At 39.0% G+C, this 13,765-nt stretch overlaps 1 protein-coding gene across 6 annotated transcripts in view; it reads left to right on the top strand.

Annotated features, from left to right (window-relative positions):
• LRCH3 (leucine rich repeats and calponin homology domain containing 3) overlaps window positions 1-13,765 on the top strand; it is a 114,187-nt gene that overhangs the window by 32,905 nt on the left and 67,517 nt on the right. For all 6 annotated transcript variants that reach the window (XM_089508631.1, XM_089508626.1, XM_089508629.1 and 3 more), the window contains exon 2: window positions 8,549-8,693. In XM_089508631.1, coding sequence (XP_089364757.1) covers window positions 8,549-8,693 — 145 coding nt within the window. The remainder of the gene's footprint in view (window positions 1-8,548; window positions 8,694-13,765) is intronic.

Raw genomic sequence — 13,765 nt, 5'->3', positions numbered from 1 at the left:
GGGAAGAAGTAGTGGGAGTGACGGGGCAGGGCAGAGAGAAGGGATTATAATACAGTCTATTTTGTCAAGGATGATGTCAGCGACAGGATTGGAGTCTCAAAGCGAACATCAGACTTCAGGCCCTAATGTTTCTTTTCAATGGCTACTGACTATTCTCTTGAAGACGTTACGTAGGGTCTGCTATAGAACAAGGCAATTTGGTGACCTTGCTGTGTCACGTAATCGTTTCTCATGGCACTATTATACAGTCTTAGGAGAAAAAGTCTTGACACTACATTGAAACTCCTTCGTGACTGGCGTAATTTATACTATCCCTTTATCAGTAAACATATCTAGGGAAAACATGCCCCCCCCACATCTACCTTGGAGGCTTCCTTGGTTATTGGGTGCTATAAGACTGCCATTATACCTACCTTCCCATTGCTTTCCCACTATAATGTGCACGAGAGTTGAAACGTTAGGTTTTAATGGATATAGTACTTTTTAAAATATGTACATCCCCCTACATTTCATCTACCTTAGTAGATGTAGGCCATGTGGATGGGGCAGTAAAGATGTACCTAAGCATACAGTTTTAATGGATATTTGTTAATTTGTCAGTTTTTAAATGTGCATTAAAATGTCTTCAGAAAGAGGCTGAACAAGCTACCTGTTGGGGATGCTTTATCTGGAGATCCTGCAGTGAGCAGTGGGTTGGATTTGATGGCCCATGAATTCTCCTCCAACTCTATGAATCTGTGACTCCTAAGTCCCCCTGCTAGTCGGTTCATTTGACACAAAAATTAATGTAGAGATTCTTGGAGTCTATAGCTTGAGTCCCCTACATTTTTGATGCTTTGACTATATACAATGAGCCCTTGATATCTGCTGGGGTTTGATTCCAGGACCCACCCACCCCCTGTGGATGGATACCAAAATCTGTGACTATTCAAGTCATATTTTATACAGTGACACAATAAAATGGTGTCCTTTATATAGAATGGCAAAATCATGGTATGCTTTTTATATTTTTTAGAAAAATACTTTCAAGCCATGCACGGTTGAGTCCATGAATGCAGAATTTGTGGATATGGTGGGCCGGTTGTACTTTTGTTGTCAGTGATCCGCCCAGGACCATGGTGACCACATGGCCCTGGAACCAGCAGCCACGAGCAGCTGATATTTTCCTGCCTCTTTTTCCAGCAGGTTTGGGATGCCTTTGGCAACCTCGGAGCATCTTCCAGACGCTTTGGAGGCATAGGACATCTGAATGCCACATTCCCAAAGTGGCTGGCAACTGCTTCTTTTGGCCTGTCTGTTTCGGGCCAAGACTGCTCTATTCCATGTGTAAAGTGATAGATGCATCTTTGGTGGCTTCATTTTTCAAAGCACATCTGAATGTGCCTCATGCAGGAATGACTGCACAGGGCAACACTGCTGTAAAGAAGCAAACAAATAGTTGTTCAGATTCATCACAGTTTAGGATATGCTAAACTACAGGACATTTCTTCTCTAAGAGCTGACGATATTCTAATCTACATGGTATTTGTTTTTCTCATTTTAGAATGCAATGATGTGATTGAATCAGAATGCAATCTAGTGCTGATTTACTTCTAAATAAATTAGACAAGGGCAGGCCATTTTTCACCTATTCGCAAGGGGGTCTCGGCCCTTTTCAAAGTATGACAATTTGAATTAGTTTTCTGTAGAGTGCTTAGCAATAGCAGAGACTGATTTAAAGCCCGTTCTCTAAGACCGTGGGCTTATTTAGTTGTGCCAGGTCTTTTAAGCCAGCTGAGACATCCATTTCACTCTGCACCATAACTAACTTGTTGCATTTGTTTATTTAGTTCAGCTTATTTTAACCAGCTTGGCTCAGTGTTGTCTCTTTGCCTGAAAAAGAAACCTGCTTAAGTTGTTGGCTGGGAGCCTAAAGAGGGGAAAGGTTGGTTCAACTGCTGTAAGAGAGATGATTTTATTGGAATTTTGCAAGAAGCAGCAGGGAGAGTGGATCCTATAAATTTGGAAAGCGTTCTGAATTTGCTGTTCCATTTAGTTCCATTTGGTTCTGAACTTATGTTTCTATTGATTGGCCTCTTCTTTCCAGCCCATCCTTACTCTCATGCTGACTTAAGGAGTTTGATGTATAGTATAAAGCCAAATGGAGTTAATTGTGCCTTAGATTCAGAGGCTTGAGGCTCAGCCCTTCACACCAGTAGTCATATAGCTAGGTTGTTGTTGTTGTTGTTGTTGCATGCCTTCAAGTATTTGGGGACTTACAATGACCCTAAAGTGGACCTATCTCAGAATTTCTTGGCAAAATTTGTTCAGAGGGACTTTGCCTTTACCTTCCATTGAGGCTGAGAGCATGTGACTTGCCCAGTGGGTTTCCATAGCCAAACGAGGATTCGAACCTTGGTCTTTGTAGCCCATGCACAGCCCACTACACCGCTCTGGCTCTTCGTGTAGGTTAGTTTTTGTTAACTAACCTCAAGTTATAGAAATATACTTGCTAACCTCAAGTTGACCTAGACTGATGGCAAACATGTGGTAGAGACATCTCCAAGACTCCCTGTCTTCTACTGTTCTGCTTAAGTTTTGCAGACTCATCTTTGTGGCCTCCCAAACTAAACCTATCCATCTGGCATGTTGTCTTCCTTTCGTTCTTCTACCCTCAACCTTTCCAAGCATTACTGTCTTTTCTAGGTAGGTTTATTTGTATAAGTTATGTATATATGCATATGAATATAATTGGTTAAAAAAAGTACAAATAAGGGACAAGTGTCTTTGGACAGAATTGAATCCTGCATTTGCTATCTCCATGCTATTGCTATCCCTTTGTCACATTTAAACATGCTTGAATTTGCAAGAGAAAAATACTTATAAAAATATGTACTGTTAATGCTGGAATAATTGCTGCATGGGAAGAACTTTTTATGAGTTGAAAGTTACTGTGAAGTCAGTGAAAATCTGACTTTCATTCTGCTGGAGCAGAGAAAATTGGAAGCCTATTAAAAACAGGCTTTTCCTTATAAGGGCCATTGTTCATGCTTGTCTCCTTGTGTGACAGCGATCAGAGCAACCGTTCAGCTTTGTGGAGTCACTTACTTTGCTTACTTAAACAGGCAGGGCCTCAGGTTGGTTTGGGTATTTTTTCTTTCTGTAAAACAGAAAGTATTTTTCCAGGGTTCATTTGGGAAGCTGGTCCATTCTTATTTGTGGTATTCATAGAAGACATCTGGCATGTTGGTCTAAAAACCACATTGCAATTTCAAATTATTATTTTGCTCCAGATTGCCTGCCGTTCTAAAAATACATCGTTGGGATTTATGGTAGCTGCTTAGTCAGGCTTTAAGTGTAGAATCTTGAAGCAAGCGTTAGTAAACAAAAAGATACGGCTGAAGAAAATCTGTATGAAGATGAGTAAAACCAAACATTATAGTTCTGCTGCATATTCTCTGGGATGCAGAGCCACAAGTTATTTTACTTCGGATTCCATTGCACTCATTGAGTCAGTTGCAATTTTAAGCATCTTTTAATAGAAGAGACTTGCCAAAGAAAACCCTGTGATGGGTTTGCCTTAGGATCACCATAAGTCAGAAACTACTTGAAGGCACATAACAACAACAACAACGAGAGCCAGTGTGGTGCCGTGGTTTGAGTGTTGTCCTACGACTCTGAAGATCAGAGTTTGGTTCCCTGCTTGGTCATGGAAACCTATTGAGTAACCTTGGGCAAGTCACACATTCTTAGCCCCAGAAAACCCCATGATAGGTTCACCTTAGGGTTTCCACAAGGGTCAGAAACAACAGGACATATACCTGCTGACGTCCTGACACTTTGTACCTAATGCTTCACAAGAGACATGGCCACCCTGGATCCCAAGAAGGATTACTTTTCTACTGCCATGCAGTTTAAATTTTACTAGCCATTGTCTAAGTCCCCACATGATTAAGAGAGGCATGGCCTCTGCATACTTTATCATTCCTCCAACTGAACAAGAGCAGAAACAACATCTATACAACATGTAGGCCTGTGATTCCGACACTGGTGGGATAAAGACCGCCTAAAAAAGGGTGATCTGCTGCCACCCGGGTTTGCTCCATGGGGAAGCCACAGCCTCCAGACCGCAGGGATTCCCTGTGGAGCAAAAAGAACCCACAAAAAGTGGGTTCCTCTTGCAGCGCGTTTGTGACGCCACAGTGCGCCAATGGTGCACTTGCAGCATCACAAACGCACCGGGATGCATGGACACTAAGCGTCTGTCACGTCAAAATGGCAGCACTCTTGTAGACAGGGCACCACCATTTTGCGCTGCTAGTACGTACTAGGCTAACCCTAGTACGTACTAGGGTTAGGGAGTGTCTGAATGGTGCATGCTCCCTAACCCTACTGCCGCCGTCGCCACTCTATATTTTGCCAGTATGTATCGCGCCACTGTCACTTTTCTTCCTCTTGTGTGGTTTTTTTTTTTAACATCTTTCACCTAATGAAGAAGTCAGTGGAACTTCAAAAAATTGCATGATGCATTTTGTGCATTTTGACTAGCTAATAAGTGTGACACTCCTTTGTAGATTTTGGAAATTATCTTATTCTCCTGATGGTGTGTGTGTGTCTGTGTCTGTGTCTGTGTCTATCTGCGTGCTCATGCACTTGTGTGCACCTTCAAGTTGTCTGTCAGTACATGAGAGGCGGTTTTGCCAGTTCCTTCCTCTGAAATACAGCCTGCAGCCCCTGGTATCATTGGTGGTCTCCTATCCAAGTACTAACAGGGCTGACCTTGCTCGTCTTCCAAGATCAGATGGCATATGTTGCCTTTTAGGGTATTTAGGCTAAGAGTACAATGTGCTGTACGGTTTGTCATTCTTTTTGCATATGTTATAAAGTGATTGGAGGACTTATTTTGCTTTTCAAGTGATAATTATATATAATATAGGCATTTGAACATAAAGAACTGAGTTAAGATTACATAAGGTATCAACATGAAGCTGGTTTACAAAACGATCATCTTTCATAGTGTTTAACAAGTGACAGGATCTTGCTTAACTGTACATTTTGACAGTGAAAGAGATTATATCCTTCTAAGGCAAAGAATCTAAGCCCACCTCTGTTCTGACAAGGCTGGGAAGATGCTGAGCCCTAGCCCAGATTATCCTCCTTTTGTGAGGTTTATTTTTAGATCTGACACTCTTATCATCTATAATGTAGGTGAATTTCCATGGGAGGATATCTTTGATTCATAATGCCTTAGAAGTCAGGATTTTTGTTTATCCTTTCAGCATCTATGTGAAAGAGGTCATTTCCCCGTTTTATAGATGGTAGGAGGGGAGCACAGAGAATGAACTTAACAAAGAGTGCCATAAGCTTTACAGAGCACTTTACAGAGCAGAACAATCCAAAATACAAATACAAGCCTGCCTACAGCGTACAGTCTAAAACTACCAAGAAAAAATTATAACATTAATAAAATATTGCTATAATAAATTTAAACAGTAGTATAAAAAGTATAAATTAATACAGGTAGTCTATTGTAAGATCATACAGTCACGAAATCAAGACACAAGGAAATTTTTTTTAAATTATAATTTTAAAAATTCTTTGAAGTGTAGCATACAGGTTTATTTTATTGGCTGGAACAGGATCTCAAAATGAATTTAGCTCGTGGATGCACCAGTTTGACCATCCTTGGGAAAGGTAGAGTGCAATGCTCCATCCTATCTTCACCGTGACAGCCTTCATAGTAATATGCATAGCTGGAGCAATGCCAGCTGGGGATGAAAAGAGTTAAGAGTTCCTTTTAAAGAAAGGTTTGTGGGCAGAAGAAATGATATTGTTTCATAAGATGCATTAAATCCTGTGGTTTTAAAATAAACCTAGGTCAAAAAATATTTTTGCCTTGGTCAGCAAGGAGGAAGGCGTGAGATCATCCTACCCTCCTGTTTCAGGAAATCCTCCAAACTTGGAACCAAGTAATATTTATTACAAGGGGCCTTGTTTCAGTGCTTGCTGCACCAAAGAGGAAAACATACAGTCAGATCAAATGTTTCCCAGATTGACCTTGAGATTTGCCACGTTCAGAGTGGGAAAAGATACCTCGTTCCTATTTTACTGGGTCACAAAATCATGTTTCCAAGATCAACCAGAGTTTATTCTTTAAATTTATTCTGAGCATAGGATCCCAAAATGAATCATTCTCTAGGTCAGTGGCTTGTAGAACTCTGCCAGCCCACAAGCTATTGGCTGTCACTCCACAACAGGTTTCCCAAAAACTGTGCAAATGAAATAACAATGACGTGGGACAGACCGCCCCAAAAGGGTGGCCTGCCAGCAGCCTTTTTCCCTCCGGAGGGATGCCGCAGCCACCAGACTCATATTTATTGGTAGTTTTGCTTTGTTTTATTTTTAATTAGCAGAGACTTGTAATATGTCTTAGATGTGTTTTGCAGCTTCTATTACTTCTAGAAGGTTTCTTGTCCAAACAGTGGCAACTGCAGTTCAAGAGAAAGGAGGCAAGAGCATTCTTGGGCAGATGGAGTTGGTGAGAAGATCTGGGAGGCAGATGAAGGGGAGACAAATGGCAAAACATTAAAAGGTTTACTGTTATAGTGCCAGACTTCTTATTTCACCGGTGTGCATGGTGTTTTACAGAGTTTTGTAACCGATAAATAGGTTCCTGCCCACACAAAACCTACCATAGGAAACGGATAATATAGATGGGTTACAAGGAACTAAGGAGAATTTGAGGGCCCTCTTGACTAATATATGTACATAATATAATGGATGTGAATCATAAATTTGGCCACAAGAATACTTTTATAGAAATGTAAAGAAATAAACAATCTAGTAGCTGTTTTCCTTAAATTATCCTATAAATATGTTGGTATTTCTCTCAAAAAACCTGTTGTGTTTTTTGTGTGGTTTTAAATCCTTGCGTCTAAAAGAATAGCCAAGGCAAATACCTACCTTTTCAGGTCAAGCATTATAATTATGTCACAGTGGCAGATGTAATTTGAAAGTTTTGAATATTTAGATTCTTGTCAGTTGAAGAGTGTGTACATTTACATTCCATGCGGTGGAAGAACATTCCTCAGAGTGGTTGCCAAACCTTTGCTTCTAGAAGATTCTGGGCACTTTGAGTAAGGGATATTGTAAATCACACCATACAAATATAGAGAGAACCATACATAAATTCTTAATTTCACAGTTGTTTGCATGAGTGCGTATAAATATCACATTCAAAAGATGTGTTAGCTCTATAATCAGTTTTAGTTGCAAGTATATTTTTCATTAGTAGCAGTTACAGTTGTAGAAAGAGATACATGAACTAATTAATTGGAAAGCTGGTTTATGTCATTAATTTAAATCTACTATTCTTTTTTATTATTTTAAGTAATCTTTGATCCAAATCAATTCATTCTGGTCTGATGTGGATTTGGATTATACTGTACTTGGAAGAGTTGATCCTAGAGGAATTGATAAATGATTGAAATAATCTCATGTTGTATGAATCGGAGCACACACACACAATGGATAAAAGTTCCATGGGAATCGGGTAATAGTGTCATCTTCTCCTAGTTATTCTCATCACTGTGATCCCATCATAAGTAGTAAGATGTGTAACTGCTAGCCAACCAACATTATGTCATGTACCTCTAAACCTGAGTGTATGATTCACCCTATAACAGATGTGCCATGTGTTTTAGAATAGAATAGCTTCCACTATAATGTGTGTGTGTGTGGCCAGTACAAATGAGCCTAACTCTGGTTGTGTCACAAGCATAAAGCAAGCACTAGAAGTTTGTAACTTAAGCAAGCAAGCCCAGTTGCAGCCTACATGTAAAGTAACCTCGTAATACAGCAATCTGCAGTATGTTTTAAGAAATTAAGCTGGTAGAGGACATCCTGTGAAACATAATACAAAGGAAACCTTACCAAGTTTGAGAACCTTTGATCCAATGACTATCAGTTAAACTAGGGCACAGAATTTAAAACCTATGCAGAAGATGCTGTATAATGTAGTTTGCATTCTAATGCAATCCCATTTATTGTAGATGAAGCCTGCTTCTGCTATCTCCCAGTAAGCCAGGGAGTTCCCATTTCTCTGCTTACTGTACAGAAGGAGGTGCCTCCTGTCTTCCTGGTATTTCTGCTTTAAGGAGGACTATTTGCTGCTGCCTAAAGGGTGTGCAAAATGTGTATAGGAAGGCAGTGCTTGTATGTTAACAATCTTTTTTACATTGTTTTCTGCTGTTGCTCATGGTTCTCTAAAACTCCTTTTCTGCAGTCCTTCCCACAATTCAGAAATCATTTGTAACTATTCTTTTTTTTAAAAAAATCTAACTGACAGTTAAATATTATTGTTTTGAGGAAAGAAGTATGATTTTGAAGGAGTTTGGCAGTTGGCTAGACACTATACTTTGACTCATTTTTGTTATCCTTCTTGGCTGCCATTTACAAAGTACTGATTTTTTAGCCACATACATCCTGTTTGTATTCCATTCTGCGGTGGATTGTACTCCATTCATTTCAGTACATTCAGCCTCACACTGTGTATTTGCTTCTCTTTCAGATTTGTCACGGAACAGACTCTCAGAGCTGCCTGCAGAAACTTGTCTCTTTGTTTCCCTCGAGAGCCTTAATTTGTACCAGAATTGCATTCGTTATATTCCAGAAGCCATTCTGAATTTGCAGTCATTAACATTTCTGAATATCAGGTAACCATGACATAATACTAGTTGCATCCTACATTGTGCAGTTTTTCACTCATCAGGCTGGAAAAGGCTATATCAAAAAAGGAAAGAAAAATAAGCCAAAGTGATGCATTGTTGGGGCGGGGGGACGCTGTGGGAAAGGGAAGCCATATCTCACATTTCAAGCATTCGGGACCCATTTTCAGGGGCTAAACTCAATTAAAAACATTGTCTGTGATCCAAGGAATTAGTTCAGCATGGCAGGACATTCCAGGTTTCCTGTTCCTTATTTTACATTGTAGGCCTATTTCATAGAATCATAGAGTTGGAAGAGACCTAATGGGGAATCCTCTGACTTTTCAAGTCATTGTTGTGGTTGCAATTGGAGTGTGATATGTGAGAGGCTGCAGCTGGGTGGATATGGTGGGTGATAAAGTCAGAAAATTATCTATTAGGTTCCTTTTCATATTCATTTAAAAGCTTGTTATCACATGGACTTGAATCTCTGCTTACTTCATAGGAAAGTGCTCTATTATATTAAATGCGAACTCTGTAGTACTGTGTATTATTTCAAGAAGCGTTTTATGATGTTTGTGTAGCGAGGATAATTAAAACAATGTAAAAATAAGTAATAGAGTTTGCTTTGGCACCGTGGTTGGGCCAATTCTGCTCTGCTTGGCTTCCTTTGTGTTTTACAATGTGTTTTTAAAAAAGGGTATGAGTCAGAGCGACAACTTCCTCTTTTTGTGCATTTCAGAATATTTATGATGTGCTGCCATTGACGCTAGGCAGCCTACGATTTGAAGAGTTTTTTGTCGTGGGGAGTTTGATTTCTTTCACTAAAAAGAATAGAATTTTTCTTTTTTCAATATTAAAGATTTAGCTATTTTCTTTCACTGGATGATAGTATCTTGGAGATGGGTTATTTCCCCGCCTTAATCCCACAGACAGGACTATTAAAATCTGTAAACCTCAATTAGAGAAACACACCCAGCTGCCCACTGGTGCCAAAGCAGAGAGGTAAAATAGCAGGCATCATGATGTTGCCCCATGGTGTAGCATAGTGCGTAGCATGGTAAATGGGCCAATTCTTGTTGTTAGTGGCCCTCAAGTTGATTTTGACTCATGGAAACCCTGTGTATGAGACATCTCTGAGCCCCTCTGTCCTCTACTGCTAGGGTTGCCATAAGCCAGGACCTCCAAACCGGGACAAATGTAGGACAACATTTTCAAATGTAGGACATGTTTTATAAAAATGGAGGACAGGCGAAAATTTTTGATGATTTTTTAAAAAATGTTAATCTAAATGCATGTTTCTAAGGCAAGATCAAAATGGAGGACATTTTGGCATTATTCCTAGACAGATGGCAGAAATGGACTTCCCTTTCTGGCCATATTTATATATTTAATAATAAAAATAATGAAAAAATAAATAAAAAATGAGACAGGGGTGTATATATTTAATAATAAAAATAATGAAAAAATAAATAAAAAATGAGACAGGGGTGTATATATTTAATAATAAAAATAATGAAAAAAGCAATAATAAAATTAATAAAATAAAAACAAGAAATAATAAAAATTAATAAAATAAAATAAGTATTTTATATTTTTAAAAAATAATTTAAAAACCCCCAAAAACCAAGGCAGACCTAATGGCCACTGACTCAGCTTTCCTCCTCCTCCTCCTCCTCCTCCTCCTCCTCCTCCTCCTCCTCCTCCTCTGCCGCAATTCTGCCCTTCAAGGCATTTACTAGCTCTTGTTGTTAACTGTGCTCAAGTCAGCCTTGATTCATGGAGACTCTGTGGATGAGGCATCTCCAAGACTGCCTGCTCTGCTTATGTTTCGCAGACTCATGCCCATAACCTCCTTAATTGAGTCTATCAATTTGGTATATAGTTTTCCTTTCTTTCATCTTTCCTCAACCGTTTCCAGCATTATTTTTTTTTCTAGTGACTCATGCCTTCTCATGATGTGGCCAAAATATGATGGCTTGAGTTTGATCATCTTGGCTTGTAGAGGTATTTCTTGCTTGATATACTCAAGAATCCATTTGTTTGTATTTTTGGCTGTCCATGATATCCTCAGCAATCTTCTCCAGCACCACATCTCAAACGAGTTGATGTTCATTTTATTAACTTCTTACTGTGCAGCTCTCACATCCATACAGATGGGCCAGAGGATAGAGTAAATTCCAAACAGACTTCAGAGCTTCCCATCGGAATGAACAGGTTCCACCAATGTCATTCATTGCTAGAGTAATGTGCAGTGGGGACGCAGTGGATAAATGCCAGTACTGCAGTCACAGTGTTGTGAGTTTGATCCCAAGAGGCTCCAAGGTTGACTCAACCTTCCATTTTTTCGGAGGTCAATAAAATGAGTATCCAGCTTGTTGGGGGCAATTGGCTTACACATTGTAAACTGCTTAGAGACTGCTTAGCTCAGTATGAAGTGGTATAGAAATGTAAATGCTATTTCTGTTGCTAACAAAGAAGTTCAGGTTGGAGGGAGGGAAGGGTCTTTTAATAATTTACTGACCATGCCTGCACTGTTTAGGTGCACTGGAAAACCCATGTAATTCTTTCCACTACCCCTGAACAAGTTATCTAAGGCCTGTTACAGACTGCCAAAATAAAGCTGCTTCGGGTCTCTTTAGGGGTATGCTGTTTAAATGATGCATGCATCCTAAGAATCCGGAAGCTGCACCAAAGCTGCAGTCCAGTGCTTAGGAATGGAGTGTGGCTTTGGCGCGATCTCCAGACTCTTAGGACCCATGCATCATTTAAACAGCATACTTCCAAAGAGACCCAAAGCAGCTTTATTTTGGCAGTCTGTAACAGGCCAAAGATCAATCAATGTTTGGCTTCACTGTTGTTGAAATGACTCTTTGGTATTACAGATTTCCATTAATGCCAAAATATTTCTGTCTGACATGGTTCCTGAAGGAGGCATCTCCTTTTAGCCATAGTTTACTTTGTAGGATCTGAGCAATGAACTTTCATCACGAAGGAACCTGTCACATCTTTTTCCTTGGATAGTTACATTTTTAGAGCTGTTACACTGACCACAAAAAATTAATTTGCTTTTCTGCAAGCCTCCCACAGTGCTCTGCGGTTGATTTTTCTGTCCTTCTGCCTTGACTTCAAACAGTGTAAATGAATAGAATGGCACTATCTGGAAGTTAGCAGGTGCCACATACATTACTTCTACCAAGGTTTTCAGGAAGTCAAACGCCTATTTACTTCCACCCTTTGTTTAGATTAGAAGAAGGATTTTTAAAAAGAAAGAATGGGGAGAGCAGCTATGAAAAAATTAGAAAAGACTCTTAAATGCAAAGATAGACAACTCAGCACAAAAGTTAGAATCATACAAGCCATTGTATTCCCTATTACCATGTATGGATGTGAGAGCTGGACAGTGAGGAAAGGGGATAGAAAGAAAATAAATGCATTTGAGATGTGGTGCTGGAGTGCTGAGTATTTGAGTATTAATCTTTAATGAAGTAGATAAATTATTCTCCCATATCCATTTTTTGTAGGACTTCATACAGGACATTCCATTCAAGACTGTCAAATGCCTTGTAGGCATCCCCTGACATATTTGTTAGAGGAGAGGTCTGTTAGATAGAGATTTCCAGAAGTGTATTATTTGTGTCTAATGGAGTCTGACATCTGTCTTCTGAGTGTAAAATCTGTTTGATTAATGTCGTTAGTTATGAATTTATTACATCAAGATGCCATGATGGAGGTTAATAGTCTGGCATCTTGATTTATCAGTGATATTAGCTTATAAGATTCTTCGGGGTTTTCCCTGGTTTTAAAATCACTGTTACTTTTATATTCTCAAAGAGTGTGGAATCCCTGCTGCCACCGCCGCCAAAATATTATTGAGCAAATCAAGAAGCTTTTGTATCAGTAAATGTTTATTTTTATTACAAAATGTTCAAAACCATCAATACCTGGGAGTTTGATTATTTTATTTTATCAATTGCATCTTTTATTCAGTTTGAATGAGGGAGTGTTAAATGTTCTGATGTTTGTCAGTGATCTTAGTAATTTATGCACCATTGAGATACTGTCTGGTTTTTGAAGTAGGAGTACAATCGCTTGAATATAATTTCTTCAAAGCATTTCCTAAAATGTACTCCTACCTTTTTTGTGTCCCAGATTTGATCTCCCTCTTCAGTTTTTATCAGAGGTATTGCTGACTGTAGTTTCTTCTTTTTTAAAAGCATGTTATGTTCTAACAATTTAGAATTTTTATTTCCAAATCCATAGTACTTATGAAGTTGATACTTTATTCATTTCTAAACATTTAAGTTTTGTTCTGCAAACAAGTTGCTTGTAAATTTTTATTTCTGTTTGTCTTTTGTGGCACTTTTCTAATTTTTCAATTTCCAGTGGTTGGTGGATTTTTTGCCTTGTATTAGTGATTTTTTGATAGTTGAAGTCTTGCTATGTATGAGCAAATTAGTATTCTCCATGGTGGAGTATACGGTCTCTAATAGTTCTCTGGGTGCTAAGAATAATTATGAATCATCTGAAATTGTTGGTTGCCCAGTTTCAGTTCCCATTATATCCAAAGCAAGGGGTGTTAATATAAAGAAGTAATCCAATCTTGAGTATGTGAGATGTCTTGAAGAATAGAAAGTATAATCTTTTTCACCTGGGTTGGTGAATCTCCTTGAGTCCACTAGATTAAATTTCAACAAGAGATTCTTGTAGTATTAGTAATATGTTTACCACGTTTTATCAAACTTTGTTTTGCCCCTTTTCATAATCTGCTACCAGGTCACTTGCCAATACTAGTGACCCTCCTCTGAATTTATCCAGTTTGTTGAGTAAATGTAAAAGAAATTAGCGTTGCCCACTGTTTGGGCCATAAACAGAGGTGAGAGTGTAGATGCAGCCCCCTATTTTTCCTTGAGGAAATATAAAATGCCCACGTGGGTCTCTTTTTACCTCCATGATTAGAAAAGGGAGGAAGCAATTCATTTTTTAAAAAATCAGCACTGGCAGAATCATTGGGGGCAGCAAAACAGCCTTTTGGGACCCCTGTGCAGCCTGATCTAAGGATTAAACATTATTACAATATT

This window comes from Sceloporus occidentalis, unplaced genomic scaffold, assembly GCF_023333645.1.
Source record: "Sceloporus occidentalis isolate IW3139 unplaced genomic scaffold, rSceOcc1.0.p SCAF_2, whole genome shotgun sequence".
Taxonomy (NCBI): Eukaryota; Metazoa; Chordata; class Lepidosauria; order Squamata; family Phrynosomatidae; genus Sceloporus; species Sceloporus occidentalis.
This window is presented reverse-complemented; position numbering and strand designations above follow the sequence as displayed.